Source organism: Protopterus annectens, chromosome 10.part0, assembly GCF_019279795.1.
Source record: "Protopterus annectens isolate FY-2018-M chromosome 10.part0, PAN1.0, whole genome shotgun sequence".
NCBI classification, from domain to species: domain Eukaryota; kingdom Metazoa; phylum Chordata; order Ceratodontiformes; family Protopteridae; genus Protopterus; species Protopterus annectens.
Genome location: NC_056744.1, coordinates 983,677,204 through 983,693,509, shown reverse-complemented (window position 1 = coordinate 983,693,509; position 16,306 = coordinate 983,677,204). Strand labels below are relative to the sequence as shown.

General features: G+C 40.3%; 1 protein-coding gene across 1 annotated transcript in view; it reads right to left on the bottom strand.

The window, feature by feature from the left end:
* Positions 1–16,306, bottom strand: part of SLC30A7 (solute carrier family 30 member 7) — a 1,382,816-nt gene that overhangs the window by 949,824 nt on the left and 416,686 nt on the right. The window contains exon 5 of the mRNA XM_044085748.1: positions 5,975–6,101. Coding sequence (XP_043941683.1) covers positions 5,975–6,101 — 127 coding nt within the window. The remainder of the gene's footprint in view (positions 1–5,974; positions 6,102–16,306) is intronic.

Here is a 16,306-nt window from a genome sequence, read left to right as displayed (position 1 = left end):
ATGATATAAGAATGTCATTTAGTCTTGATAAATGTGCAAAAGCAACATTTAAACCAGGAAAGCTGCAGCACAACGAAAATATCACTCAAGAACAGGAATGTAGTATAAAGGAATTTGAGCAGAAGGAACTGTATAAACATCTGGAAATAGATGAAAGATTGAAACTAAAACAAGAGCAAATGAGAACAAAAGTCAGTAAGGAATATTTTAGGAGACTAAAATTAATGCTGAAACAGTCCTGACATCTAGGAACCAAGTCCAAGTTATAAACAAATTTGATCTTCCTGTTTTAACTTACAGTTTTGGGCTGACTGAACCCAAAAAATACTGGAACAGTTGAACAGGAAAACAAGAACTATGCTTGACGTTTATCAAATGATATATAAAATTCAGTGTATACCAAGATTATGTATTCCTCATCCTGGAGGTATGGGCCTCCTCGAAAAGTACAGTTGTGTACACTTACCATAAATATAGATGTTCGAGTGTCTTCACTGTTGCAGTCATCACTGTAGGGTTCCCTCGGTCGGCCAGAATCCCAAAGTCTGTGTCTGGCGTAGGCTGTTCAGTCATCCTCCCTGACGTCAGAACGCCAGGAGTACAAAGCTCCCAGCCGACGCCATGTTCTCCAGTTTTTCTTGCCCCAGATGTCAGGTGCCCAAAAGTAAAGGCTAAAGGTAAGGTACAACAAACCCCATACCCTGTAGCAAATACACCTCAGAAGAAGGGTGAAGCAGGGAACCACACTAATGAAAGAATAAGAGGGGACAGGTGGGTGGGTAACCCAGACTGCAACAGTGACGACACTCGAACATCTACATTTATGGTAAGTGTACACAACTGTACTATGTTCATCGTGTTTCACTGTTGCAGTCATCACTGTAGGGTTAAATCCCAAGTGGGCTCCCCATGCGTAATCCGAGGCGTCCGTGGTTAACATTTGGTAGGCTGGAGGCAGACTGAAGGCTTTCCCTTTGTTTTGAAGACATGCCATGGCCCACCAATGGAATTCCTTTTGCAGGCAAGGCAAGACAGCAATCTGTGTGTCTAGACTGTGACAATGCTGGGACCATACGCTTTTTAGGTACCATTGTCTCTTTCTCAAGTGCAGTCTTGCATATGGTATGAGAAGGATGCAGGAGGCCATGTAACCCAAAGCCTGCAGGAATTTCCTTGCTGTTAGCGGAGACATTAACGCCATGGTTTTGAAAGTTGAAGCCAGCTGAAGTTGTTTTTCGGATGTCAGGAATGCCATCTGGGTTGTTGTGTTTAAAAGAGCACCCAGGAAAGTTAACTGTTGTGTGGGTGTCAAATCTGACTTTTTTATGTTCACAGTGAATCCCAGGTACTTGAGTAGATTTTGAACAAATTCCAGGTGCTGCAGTAAGACATCCTTGCTGTCTGCTTGAATAAGGCAGTCATCCAGATAAGGGTAAATTTGAATTCCCCTGAGTCTGCAGTAAGCTACTACTGGGCCAGGCACTTGGTGAAGACCCTGGGCTCAGTAGACAAGCCAAAGGGCAGCGCAGAGAATTGGTAATGTTTCGAGCCTGCCTTGAACCTGAGGTATCTTCTGCACTCCTGTCTGATAGGAATTTGTAGGTAAGCCTCCTTTAAATCCAATGTCACCATCCATGCATTTTTGCTCAACATTGGCAGGAGCTGCTGCAGAGTAAGCATCTTGAACTTTGGTATCTCCAGGAAAGTATTTAAGACTGACAGATCCAGGATGGGTCTCCAAGAATTTTGTTTTCTGGGAACTAGAAAGAGTCTTGAGTAAAAGCCTTGCCCCGTCTCTGACTGTGGAACCAGTTCTATGGCCCTCATAGCCATGAGGGATCCCACCTGGTTTAATGCCTCTGCCCATTAGTGTTTTGGTAGGTCTGGCCATCCGTTTGGTCTTGGCAAGGTATGAAAGTGGAATTTGTAACCTCTTGAAACTACATCCAGAACCCACTTGTCTTGGGTTATGTAAGTCCAATTTCGGTGAAAAAGAGAGAGTTTTCCTCCTAGAGGGGCTTCCAGGAGAGAGGTTCCTGGAGCCATGCAGGGGGAGTCATTGAGCCTGTTTCCTATAAGACTGAGGTCTGTCCTCTCCATCCCTGGGGGGGGTGGAAGCACTCCACTGTCTAGGTCTATACGAGGTCTGTGCTTGGGCCCTCCCTCTGGGGCGCCTATATCTACCCCTCCGAGGCCTGTCTGAGCTGGAAAAGGACCAATTTTTTGTTGCCCAATTTCTGCTACATCTTGGGGGCTGAACTTGTAAGAAATCCTTAACTGTTTGCATGGATTTTGCCTTATCCTCCATTTTCTTTATCACCTCTTCAGCCTTAGACCCAAACAAAACATTATGTTGAACAGGAGCATCCAGTAACTTTGCTTTCACTTGATCAGCAAATTTTGTTCCTTTAACCAAGCATGCCTTCTAATGACCATGCCAGTGGCAGCCGCCCTGCATGAGGCCTCCAAAGCATCAAAACCACAGTGTAAGGTATGTTTCCCCACCTGCTCAGTAGCATGCATCAAATCGTGTAATTCCTTATTATCTGCACATGCAGAAATGGTACCTAGCTTTTGTTTCATAACAGATAGCAGAAATTGCTGATACTTTAGCATATGAAATTGACAATTCAAAGCCCTAATAGATAAAGTAGCAGAAGTGTACACTTTTTTGCCCCATCTTTCCAAAGCTCTAGAATCCTTATCTGAAGGAATAGGGTTCTTAGCAGTGGCAGCCTTAACACTCTTAGGACCCTGAGAAATGGTTTCTGGATCAGCAATAGGATTTTTATAAAGAAACTGGTGGGAGTCAGGGACTCTGTAATATCTATCAGGCTTTGCAGGGGCTGGAGGAAAGGAGTCAGGAGTTAAATTAGCCTCAGAAAAGATATCATCCACAATATCCAAAACAGGAGGAATAGCCAGGGGCCTTATCTTAGATTCAGAGTACTCCTGTCCTTCCCAGTGAAAATGTTCCCTCATGTCATGTAAAGTTTCCCTAAAAGAAAAATCCTCAGGGGGAGAAGCTGAAGGAATGGATTCCTCAGCATCAGAATCCTCATAAGGAGGGAAAGTATAATCCTGTTCAGAGGAAGACACTGAAGAGATAGATGCCTGATCAGAGGATTCATAGTCCAATTCTTGTCTTGGCCTTTTGTCTGGAGGGGGATGTGAACCCCTGATCATAGTTAGTAAGTCCTCCGCCATTTTAAGCATTTGTTTTTGTGATTTAGGTCCCAGATCAGAGGAGGCCTGGGTTTGAGTCTTTGTTTTAGAAGGAGTCTTTGCCTTTGTCTTTGCCTTTATCTGAAGCTGCGTAGGCCTGAAAACCCCCTCAGAAGCCGGTACCTGCACAGCGGCTCCGGACCCATCCGAGGGAGCATTGTCCGAAGGTCCTGCACCTGGAGTACTCAAAGGCCTAGTTGGCTCCTTGTGGGAGTCCGTTTTGGCAAGCGGTTCTGAAATGGCCGACAACAGGGGCTGCGAAAGCGCCTCACTGACGACGGCTGAACCTGTAGCTGGCTCTGCTTGTAAACCGTCGTCTGATTTGGACCTCAGAGGCCTGTCCTTATCCTTGCGCTTTTTGTGAACTCCGGTAGTCGGAAGCGTGTTCGACGACATAATGTAATTAAATCGCCTGCCAAAGTAGTGAAAAGCAAAATCGTATCTCCGCTTAATAGTACATTGATTAAATCTAGCACAAAACCGACAAATAGCTACGTCGTAGTCAGGCCTAGACAAGGAATACAGTAAGAGTGGAAATCCTTATGAGGTATTGCTTCACACATGAAATACAATTATTAACTTTTTCTGACATCGGACTGGAGCAAGAAAAAAGTTTCCCCAACGGGGTACTTAGCTTTGAGAAGAAGAAGAAAGTCTTTGGAATGAAGCACCAAAAATATCAGGAGTCAGCCGACCGGCACTTGTGAACTGCTTCCACCGCACGGCAAGAAAGACTGGAGAACATGGTGTCGGCTGGGAGCTTTGTACCCCTGGCGCTCTGACGTCAGGGAGGATGACTGAACAGCCGACGCCGGACCCAGACTTTGGGATTCTGGCCGACCAAGGACTGCCTGCCGGGAGGAAAAACTCTACAGTGATGACTGCAACAGTGAAACACGATGAACATCTGACTGCTTGTATAGCTCTGCAATCACATGACTGCATACATATCTGCTGACTTCCCCAGCTCTAAACGTAGTGAAAGTTTTAAAACATGAGAAGAAGTCTAAGACTACTTCCCTGCATAGTTTAACAGAATCATATCTGTGTCAAGTGGGAATGGAAATAAAAATAGAATTAGACAAAAATCAGGCACCAACTGATTGTGCCAAAAAAATGAAGGAAAAAAAAAAAAAGAAAAAACATAATGAGAAGGATCAGATGAGAAAGCAGGAACTGTGTAAAAGGCATAAATATAGTTGTAAGTACAAAAAACTTTTGGAGCAACATCATGTCAATCAGGATATGATGCAGGAATGGTTAAGGAGAGGTGAATTTAAACCAAAAGATGAAAAGCTAATATTGGAGGTCCAGAATAGTGGACTTTGTACATGTTTGTTCAGAAAGTCCATTGAACATATGGGAGAAATGGGTCTATATTATAAGAACAAAGTTTTACAACTTCGAACACCATAAGGGCGACACCATATGAGCGAATTTGTAAAACGTCGAAAGCAAAATAAATGTAAAAATAAAAGAAAAACCTACCTGATCACTCCGAACAGGGGGGGCATGCCCCCCTGCACCCTCCACACCCCCCCGCTACTTAAATATACCAACTCTGAGATCGCACTACATTGAAGTAAAGGGAAGAATTCCCTACGGCGATCTCTGTTCACACTTGCGAGGTTTTAAATATTCAGCCATATGTTGTCGCCTATATGGTATTCAACTATTTAAAACTTCACTCTTATAATATAGACCCAGGAGAAATAAGACATATGCAGGTTCTGTAAAACAGAACTGGAAACAGTCGAACATCTTGTTGCTGGGTGCGATACACTAACGGCAGAGTACCTGCATACTGTAAAGCATAAAAATGTGGCAAGACTACTGCACTGGTGATTGTGCAAACATTACAATACTGAAATAGCTGAGAAGCAGTGGAAACATAAGCCACAAAGCATTACAGAGAATGGTGAAGTTTATATCACATGGGATCACCCATTATCAAAAGTTCAGAAAACAAATGTGAAAAAAACAGATATAATAGTCCATGAAAAGACAAAAGTAGCATTGATTACTGAAACTGCTACACCCAGTGATTACAGTGTCTTACATACACAGAGAGAAACAAAGTCATAAAATTCTAGGATTTGTGGACAGACACGAGGGCAATGTGGAAGGATATATAGACAGTTCCAATAGTAGTAAGAGCAATGGGTCTCATAAAAAAGAATTTACAGTCTTATTTGCTATGCTACCAATACATGTAACTTCATATGAATTACAGGAAGAGTCAATTCTGGCACATTACAGGTGCTGCTAAGAACACTTTTGGCTAATATCAAAGACTGAAACAATACTAATTTCATGAAATTTAATCACACTTTGACTTAGGAATAGGGTCCATTCCCATCATGGTACTAGAAACCCAAAAGGCGTGGAGAAATTAAACCAAGAGAAATTACATAAAACATGGAATTGTTAAATAAAAGATTCCAATAAACTTCTTCCATGATGAAGTAGTACCCAGACCACTTTCAACTAACCTCAGCCAACCAGTTTCTTTTCTTGTAATATTGGTCAAGCAATCTTAAAGACCTGCAGGGCAAAAGCTACTCTGCAATCCACATGAACTTGTTTAAACAGTGGGCCTCTACACCTATGAAAACCAAATACAGCCCTCTCATTCCAGCAGAGTGGCATGTATTATACACCAACACTGAATTAATTCCCTTTACGAAACACAAACTGTTAAATACCTGAAATAATACAATATAAGCAAAGATAAGCATAGTGAACATACCTCCTTCATGAGAATGCCCATGTCCCCCATGCTGAAAGGCAAATATTCCTATCAAGTTTACAATAAACCCAAGTATAGACACTGGCAGTAATCTGTCATGATGTACATGGGGTGGTTCCAGGAATCTCTGAAAAATACAGAAAGCACAGAGATGAATAAAAATAACATTTGTAGCTTTTAAAAAGCACAGAAATAATTTCTTTGTTAAAATTACTTTTCCAAACAAAGAAAAATAATCACTTTGAAGTTCATTTTGTATGACTAGTTTAGTGTGAGAAATGTTCTACATTCCTCACAGCACACAATTTTCAAAGAGTGGTGTGTGTGTGTGTGTGTGTGTGTGTGTGTGTGTGTGTGTGTGTGTGTGTGTGTGTGTGTGTGTGTGTGTGTGTGTGTGTGTGTGTGTGTACCCATACATACACACATCTGACTTATCTTAACAGTATACATTTGACTTTCCCCTTTCAATATAAACAGCACTTGTCAAAAAGTGCTTTTGATCTAATTCCACACTCAAAAACACTGCAGACAAAACTACTATTTAAACACCTAACAGACACCCTCCAAATACACATTTTCATAAGATATCATGGTTACACCGAAATTTATAACTAAATCAGCATGATGGACAAATATTTCTGCAGCCTCACCCATTCAATGGCTTAGTAGTAAGAAAGCTCATAAAGGTTAAATAACATTATAATGCAAAAATGGTAGTTATGTACTTACTATAATACTAGATACTTTTCATTCAAGCCCATCTGACATGATAGTTGGGAACTGAGCCACTACTCAGACCAGATTCAGCCATTAGTTAGTGCTCCAATGCCTCAAGCTCCTTCAAACCCTTCCCGTAATCCCCTCTGATTACTCCATTTGTATCATGTTTGCTGCCTAGTAACTACATGTACCAGGAAAAACAGCAATAGCTTATGGAATCATACATAGAATATGTGATAATTTGGATGGGGGATGGAAGGAGGGGTGTCATATTGGCAAACGTGGATGAAAAGGATCCAGTGTTATGATGCTCATATAACTTCCTCATGTTATTTCATCCATCTGTCCAACCAATAGTTGGGATAGAATCTCAAACTAACTGAATCTTGGGTAGAATCATACCTTTCAGAACCAAAACTCCAAATGCGGCTCTAGTTTTCGAAATGAATTTATAGTGATTGGAAAATGTATGCAAAATACACCACATTGCTGCTGCACAAATATCATCAATGGAAGAATTCCTAAAAAGGCAAAAGTAGTTGTCATAGAACTAATGGAATTGGCCTTAGGCTTTGAACTTAGGACCCTGTTATTGCTGGAGTAGAAAAACAGACACAATCTGAAAGCCATCTGGACAGTGCTTGTTTAGAAACACTAGACTCCAGTCTCTTCGGAGCAAAATTTAAAAAAATGGGTATCCTTCCTGTAGGACTTGGTCCTGTGAAGACAGAACCAGAGTTGTCTGTGAACATCTAAGCTGTGTAGTCAATACTCCCATCTGTTGGAATAATTTAAGAACTACACTGGAGGTTAAATGGACTTGGTTAACGTTATTTTCAGAAGCCACTTTAGGAATGAATGTTGGGTTCATTCTTAAGATGACCAACTTTGTGAAAGATCAAATATGGAGCAGTGACAGACAAGGCATGAATTTCTGAACTTCATCTAGCTGATGTCATAGTCACCAAAATAATTGTTTTCCAAGGCAAAAACTTAAGGTTTGCAAAGGAGGAGGTTTGGTTACTGTTCCGCAACTAAATTTAAGTTCCAAGGAGGAGTATTCCTTTGAGAAACATCTTGCACAGTTCAAGAAAGGCCAGGGTATTGTTTTGGTAGCCAGAGTGACAATCAGAGGTGGCAGCTAACTGAACTCTGATGGTAAAGCAACTAAATCCTGTGTCAAATTATGAAGACATGAACTGCAGGACATCTGCAATAGAAGTGATAAAGGAACCAAAACCTTGATTAGAGGCCCAAACAGAAAAAGTTTTCCATTTACTTTTCTAGCTCTTTCTGAGAGATGGATAAAATGTTGACTATCTTCTCCAAAAGAGTTGTATGTCTGGCCATTACTGAAATTGCAGAAATCATGTGATTAACTTGAGATGGCAAAGGTCTGGGTGAGGTTGTCCAGAGAGGGGTGACAAGAAATCCAGCTGTAGATGTAGAAGCCAAGGGGGCTTCCTTAGATAAAACCTGAGTAGCAGAAATCAGACCCATTTTTGGCCAGTATGGAGCAATAAGAATTTCTTGTGATTTGCAAGCAGAAGCTTTCTGTAGAAACTTTGCTATCAGGGGAAAAGGTGTAAAGAAGACTGAGGACCACTAAACACCCAAGTAGTTGTTAGTCAAAAGAGCAAGGCCTTGAAATAGTAATGACTAGCCTCTATCTGAGAGCACAGAAACCTCCAGGACTTATTTAAAATCTTTATGTGGAGATAGGCATCCTGGAAACCTATAAAGTACTTTCAGTCATTTGCCTTGAGGTATGGAAAAACTGCCAAAACTGTGACCACACTGAAAGGGGTCTTTTCACAAATAAGTTTAGTCCAATGAGATCCAAAACTGGCCATAGATCCTTGTTCTTTTTTTGGAAACAAAAATAATATTGAATATACTCCTGACCCTCAAAAGTTTGGTGGTACTTCCTGGATGGCCCTTTTGTGAAGGAGGACAGACACCTACTATAGAACCCCTCAAATTTGGTGAGATGAAACATCTGGTAACAGTGGCTTTTGAGTAATATTTGAAAAAAATGGTATGGTATTACTCACTGGATATAATCAGTTATTCTGCTTGAATACCATGGATAGCTAACTGCACCCTGTCTGCCTCCAAAGGTGGATAGTTGGGCAAGCCTCCAATGTTGATTTTTCTTTCCTCAGAACAGTTTTCTGTACACTGGTTTTGCAGACCCCTTTAACTTTGTGCTTGGCATCTATTGAAGGAACAATCTCTGCCACAGCCACCCTTATCAAAGAAGGAGTTAAATGGTTGATACTGGGATTTCCTGAAGCAAAGGGATTGAAGCCCTTCCTACTTCTATCGAAGGATCTGTGAAGGTTCTCAAATCTGAATCCCACAGCAGACAGCATATTCCCATCCCGTTCACATCTTGTCAGATTTTCCTTTTCTGTAGGACCAAACAGTGAAGATCTATCAAAGGGGATATTAGTAAAGGATGCCTTAAAATTATCTGCAAAGTCATACAAGCAGAGCCAAACTTGGAATTGGAGGGTTATGCTAGTGTCTGCTATCCTGGCTGCTCCATTGGCTGCATTACATGATAAATGCACAAAGATGTTTGTGATGCTGAGCATAGTATTCACAGCACCCCGTTAGCTGTTTATTAGACTCTTAAGTAATGGGTTGGCCCAAGGTATCCATAGCTGGTTTGGTTAGGTCCCTTTGGAAACTATTTATGTGAATTAAGTTCTGAGGGTAAAGATTCCAGAGGCAACATTTGGTTACCCATTCCTGTCCATCACCATGGACTCTCTCTCTCTATCTATATATATATATATATATATATATATATATATATATATATATATATATATACACACACACACACATATATTGTGTGCATCACAGATGTTACATGTTAATTAACAGATTTTAGGCAACTAATAACTAAAAAACTAAAATTTTAGTATAGTTGTAGTTATTTTAAATACAGATGAAAATGCAAGGTTACCATCCAAGCACTGTAGAAGGTGAGGCACTCGAAGGTATAACAATAACAATAAAAAAGAAAAGAAGAATCCAAATAAAGCCCAATCAGCACATTAAACTATGGAAAAAGTGTGTAAATAAAAAAAATATCACCTACTCTAGCAAATTTTACAAGAAAAGTAAAGAGCACTTAACTGTCAGCTAAGTACAGATCTGTTCATAATGGCAACAAATGAGATCTGAAGGGAATAATCACAGGAGATTATGGGAATGGTTTGAAGGATCTCGAGGCACTGGAGCATCAGCTAATGGCCAGATTGGATATGAGCAGCATTGTGGTACCAAACTGTCGAACTGGACAAATGGATGAACAGGATCCTTGTAAGACAAGCCCAATGCAAAAACATAACCTTCTAGGTAATAAAATAGGGTAATTGCACACAGTGTAACAGGTTAATGCATCAAAAGTCTTTAAATATGGGAAAAGGTGCAGCAGACAAAACAATTACACATATTTAATTGCTCCCTTGTAGTAAGCCACAAAAAACAGTGCTATAGTACCCACTGAGTCATGCTGGAATAAAAAAAAAACAAGCATTTGCCAATTTCAAATCAGCTTCTTTTTACATTCACAGTTTAACATTTACTAACAGCAGAAAAAGTTTAAGGATTAAAAAAGTAGTTCTTATATACAAAGCAAGACTCAGCAATTTAAAAGACTGCCAAAAAGCAACATTTAACAGTAGACTGTTGAAATAAAAAAGGGAGAGAAATAAAAAAGGCAACACAGCAGTATCATGATCTGAAATGCTCCCTGGGGATGGCTATGAGTCCCAAGTCAACTAACACATAGTTAAAGAGAAGTACAATACAGTATTTTAAAATAATTCCAGAAAATCAACATCTGGTATTGCAGTATGTGCCCCACTACAGCTACAGTATTCTAACTTGCACTTTATAATGAATTTAAAAAAAGAATGACACACAAATTGTTAGCAACATACCACTTCTGTGTGGTAACAAGTAATATTCTGAGATGATGGAGTTGTGATACTTAACTTTGCACGTTACCATGATGGAAACACTAGAGATGTGAGTCTGTTTTGCATTTAATCAGGCAGAATGCACACAGTTAACAATATGGTACTATAAATGAAGTTCTTATATTCCCAAACTGTGCATCTCTGACTGGAGTGCAGCTATGACAAAAGCAGGCATTTTAAAATGTCCATGGAAAACAACATTTAACAATGTACTGCTGAATTAAAAACAAACAATGATACACACATTTTTAGCAACACAGCACTAATGCGCTGCTGAAGATCTTTATTCTGAGATGTCTGACTGGGGGGAGGTCCTGAATGGATTTATGGCACAGTGCATTGCACTTTACAGTAAAACAAAATAACACAAAGTTAGCGTGTGAGTTCCATATGTACAATATCCAAAGGACCAATGAAAATAGTACAGGATACTGCTTTGAACATTACAAACAGCAATGAAAGTACTGTTATTACAGCAATAACCCACGGTTGCCAATGTGGGTAATGCTGGATTTACCCACGGTTCGCATGGTTTGGTCAAGAGGGCAAAGCCTGAGTAACCAAACAAAGCCAACCCAACCATTCCTACTTGGTTCCACTACAAAATGCATTCCACAAACATTACCATTATCTGTGCTGAATGAGATGTTTGAAGTTGCGCTGCAACTCACTGATGCTGTCAGTTACTTATCACCGCTTTCAGTTTCAACAGTGCTCATTTCTGTCGGAACATCTACTTGAAGTTCTGATTACTCTACATACAGTCTGCAAAGCAATTCAACTGGAACAACACGTTGCTTGCGTGTTGGCACAAGACAGCACAAGGATTTTGCTCTTCAACACAGGCAACCATTTAGCCATCAACAGTTCTTTAAAAAAAGTATGTTCAGTTTCCAAGATTAGATCTGTCCTACATCTTTTTTAACATCTTTGTTTAATTATTGTTTACGACATAGACATACATACATTAATAGAAAACCAACCACATTAAACCTTTTTTCATTTACATACATTATGTATTAGACACATCTTTTCTTTATAACAACTATCATTCAGTCCAACATTATATAAATTGCTCAACTCCTGCCTTTCTTTAAACCTCACTCCTCCTCTTCATCATCATCATTTTGCATGTGTTTTTCTCACAAGTTCCATTGTAATTTGCTCCTTCCCTTTTCTAAAGATCCTGCATTCAGTTCTTTTATCTCTTTTACAAGATTCGATATTTAAAATTCATTTGATTTCCATTTTCTAGTAACTGTTTTTTTTGGCAACCAAAATAATTCAATTTAATAATGTCTTATTGTGTCTAAGCAATTCAGATCCAGTGTCCAAGCTGAAAAGAATAATGTCCCTAGTAACAGGCATTTGCTCCCAAAAAATGTTAATTTCAATGTACCCTGTAGGGAATTTTTAAATCTGCCAAATCTTTACACTTCAAAAAACACACGTTCCCAGTTACTACTTTCTTCTCCATCACACCTCCAACATTTAGTGTCTCTACATGAGGAAGAATTCTTTGAAGTCTGTTGGGGTATATGTAAAATACCTACACAAACGCTTCCAAGCAAAAATCCTAACACTTCAGTATTTTGTTACATACTTGGGAGTCAAATATATGTCCTCCCATTTTCCCTTGTAAATTGTTTTTATATTCTCTTATATTTTATTTATTTGATACAAAAGCAATCTTTGTTAAAAGTTGTTTATTAATAGTTATTCTGGTAGATGTCTATTGGTAGATCTTTTTGTTATTCAGTCATTTTTAGTTTGCTTCTTAATAAATTTCTGATTAGTTGGTTAGCCTATACAAAGTGTTAATAAAACAGGTCTTAGATTGTAATTTGTCTCTAACTTTCTAGATTCAGTTTTAGGTAGCAGTCTCTGATTACACTATGGTGTTAAGGGGGAAGGGGGACTTGGCTAAAGGAAGTATTTTAATAATTTTACTGCTCTTAACAGAACCACCCTCTGTAACTACTCCCTTGGTCCCAACAACCTGATTATACATAAAAAAGGAATGTTTTTGATGCTTTTCATTATACTCAACTAGGAGTGTTTGTGTTACAATAAAGAAATTCCATTTTTAACTCAACTGTGGACTACCTACTATTTTCTATTTGATTATTTTGTAGCACATAGTTCACCTAATAAAAATCAAACTGTAAAATAAGTGCATAACATAATTTAGGAAGTGAACATCACACCCTCCACACTGCAAAGTTTCTACTTGTTTTTTTTTTAATTCTCTCTTCCCAAACTTTTCTAACCTCCTTTGATTGTTACTTAGAGCCTATCATGCAATATTTTATACGCCTTACTAATTATCCCTTTTTTAACAGCATCTTCTGTTCTAAATTTGACTAAACATTCTACCAAAACAGTTCTTTTACTTAAGATTCCCCCATCTCTTTCTCTTTGCCTATATTCTGACATCAGTCCCTGCTAGAGAAAGCAAACTCTAACCAGCAGTTCCAATATCTTCTTCTCATCCCACTCTATTATCTCTCTCTTGCTAGTTATTTCCTCCCAGTACCTCAATTCCCTTGCCATTTTTTCCAGTGAAGTCCAGCCTGCTCTTGCCTATTTTCTGTAGCCCTACTTGCAAGTCATTCCTACTGGCAAAAAGTACAGTTTTGTACCTACCATAAATGTAGATGTTCGAGGATCTCCATTGCTGCAGTCCTGACATATGGGGTATTCCGCTGTCCACAATCGGCCCGAATACCAAAGGGCTAGAACCGGCGTCGGTCATCGGCGCCCGAGACTGACGTCAGTACGTGTCAGCACAAATGCGCATGACCGACGCCATAACCACAGTCTTTCTTGCCTCAGACGTCAGAATGCAAAAAACACCACCCAAACCCCAACCTAAAAAGAAAAAAGGGGGAAGGAGGGAGGGAAAATCGGACTGCAGCAATGGAGATCCTCGAACATCTACATTTATGGTAGGTACAAAACTGTACTATGTTCTTCGTCTCCCATTGCTGCAGTCCTGACATATGGGTAGAATCCCAGAGCAACGGAAAAAAGGGAGGTAGGCCAACTAAGGAGCATTAGGAGCTGCTAACATGCTCTGTAAGATTGCAGTGGCAAACCCAGCCCTAGACCTAGAATAAAGAGGTAAATGATAATGCTTTGTAAAGGTATGTACAGAACTCCAAGTAGCTGCCTCTAGAATGTCTTTAGTAGCTACCCCTCTCAAAAAAGCAGTAGAGGTGGCCGTAGCCCTACTAGAATGAGGCCTGATCCCAACTGGAACCTCCTTTCCATGATGAGAGTAACAAAAAGCAATACAATGGCCAATCCACTTGGAAATAGTTTGTTTCGAGACAGCTTTCCCTCGTGAAGTCAAAGCAAACGAAACAAATAATTGCTGAGATCTTCTGAACTCTTTGGTTCTGAACAAATAATATCTTAACTGCCTATGTACATCCAAAGAATGCAAAACTTTTTCCCCTTCATTTTGGGGATTAGCATAAAAAGTAGGCAAATGTATAGATTGGTTCAATGCCACATTAGAAATTACCTTAGGCAGAAAAGTAGGATTAGTACGTAAGGAAACTCTGTCCTGGTGAAAAATCAGAAAAGGTTCCACTGCCATGAGGGCCTGTAATTCAGATACCCGTCTAGCAGAAGTAACAGCCAATAAAAAAGCAGTCTTCCAAGACAACAACTTCAATTCAGCTGTAGCTGCAGGTTCAAAAGGAGACAGAGTCAGCTTTTCTAAAACAAAATTAAGATCCCAGGTAGGAGTAGGAGCCCTCCGTGGGGGTCTTATATTCTTTGCCCCTCTAAGAAACTGTTTAACCAATGGATGTGAAAATAAAGGAGGGTCACAATCATAGTGAGCAGAAATAGCTGCAGCATGCACTTTTACAGAAGAGAAGGACAAACCCTTGTCCAATAAAATAGTCAAATATTGCAATGTACAACTCAAATTAGGCAATGTGACATCAAAGCCTTTAGCTGAACTCCAAAGAAAAAATCTCTTCCATTTATCAGCATAAACTTTTCGAGTACTAGGACGCCTGGCTTCCAAAATAACATCCAAAACTTGTTGAGGGAGCTGAAGGCCCTCCTTCTCTAAAACAGAATGCGCCAGGCTGTCAGGTGTAGGGATTGCACCCTGACATTGAGAAAATGATTGTTTTCCTGAGACAATAAGTGAGGAATCCGTGGTAATGGCCAAGGTGTTCCCTGAATTAAGCTCCTCAACAGAGGGTACCAATGCTGACGAGGCCAATCCGGTGCTATAAGGATCATGCAAGGTTTGTTCCTCCTGACTTTCAACAGCACCTTTGGAAGAAGAGGCAAAGGAGGAAAAGCATACACGTGAAGGTTGCTCCAACTGAAGGATAGTGCATCTATTTTCCAGGCTTTTGGATGAAACAGCCTTGTGCAAAACAGTGGCAGTTGGAAATTCAGAGGAGAAGCGAACAGATCTATGTCTGGAGTTCCCCAAGCCATGGTCAACTGAAGAAATACCTGAGGGTCCAACTTCCATTCGTGAGGATCCACAATCTGTCTGCTCAGAGCATCTGCTAAAGAATTTTGTGCTCCTGGCAGAAACTGTGCTCGAAGAGTGATGTGCAGATTTAAAGCAGTTTCCCATAACAGCATTGCTTGTCTGCAAAGAGGGTAAGAATGAGTTCCCCCCTGCTTGTTGATGTACCACATGACAGTCGTGTTGTCTGTTCGAATCAACACCAGTCCTGGTTGAAGTAGGCCCTTGAATGCTTCCAAAGCAAATTGAACTGCCAGCATCTCTTTCATGTTGATATGCAAGTGAAGTAGCTCTGGGGGCCAAAGGTCTTGAATCCATTTTCCTTTGAAATGAGCTCCCCAAGCTGACTCCGAGGCGTCTGTCATTAATATCTGACTTGCCTCTGGTTGGGTCACAGAGAGTCCCTTGTTTAGGTGACATTCCTGAGCCCACCACACAAATTCTTTCTGAATGCAAGGTAGAATCCGAATGACAGTGTCCAAATCGTGCCTGTGTTGAGTCCAAACACTTTTGAGATACCATTGTAGCTTCCTCATATACAGTTTGGCATTGGGAAGTACTAGAATGCAAGATGCCATGAACCCCAAGGCTTGAAGGACTGTCCTTGCAGTCAGCCTGGACATTACTGATAGCTGTTGGAAGTAAAGGTGAAGATTTCTTTGTTTGTCCGGGGTAAGAAATGCCATCTGAGCAGCTGTATTCAGTCTTACACCCAGAAAACACATCTCTTGTGAGGGTACTAGACTGGACTTTATTTCGATCACAGAATACCCTAGGCATCTTAAAACTGTCATTACATACTGCAGATGTTGAAGAAGTTCGTGCTTGCCTTGAGCCAGAATCAAGCAGTCGTCCAGATAAGGATAAATTTGAATTCCTTTTAGTCTGAGAAAAGCTATTACTGGAGCCAGGACTTTTGTGAATACCCTGGGCGCAGTAGACAAGCCAAAGGGCAATGCAGAGAACTGATAATGCAAATTCCCATTCAAATCTCAGGAATTTCCTGCAACTGGGCCTGATAGGAATGTGAAGATAGGCCTCTTTGAGATCCAGAGTCACCATCCAGTGATCTTTGCCCAGCATAGGTAACAGCTGTTGCAGTGTTAA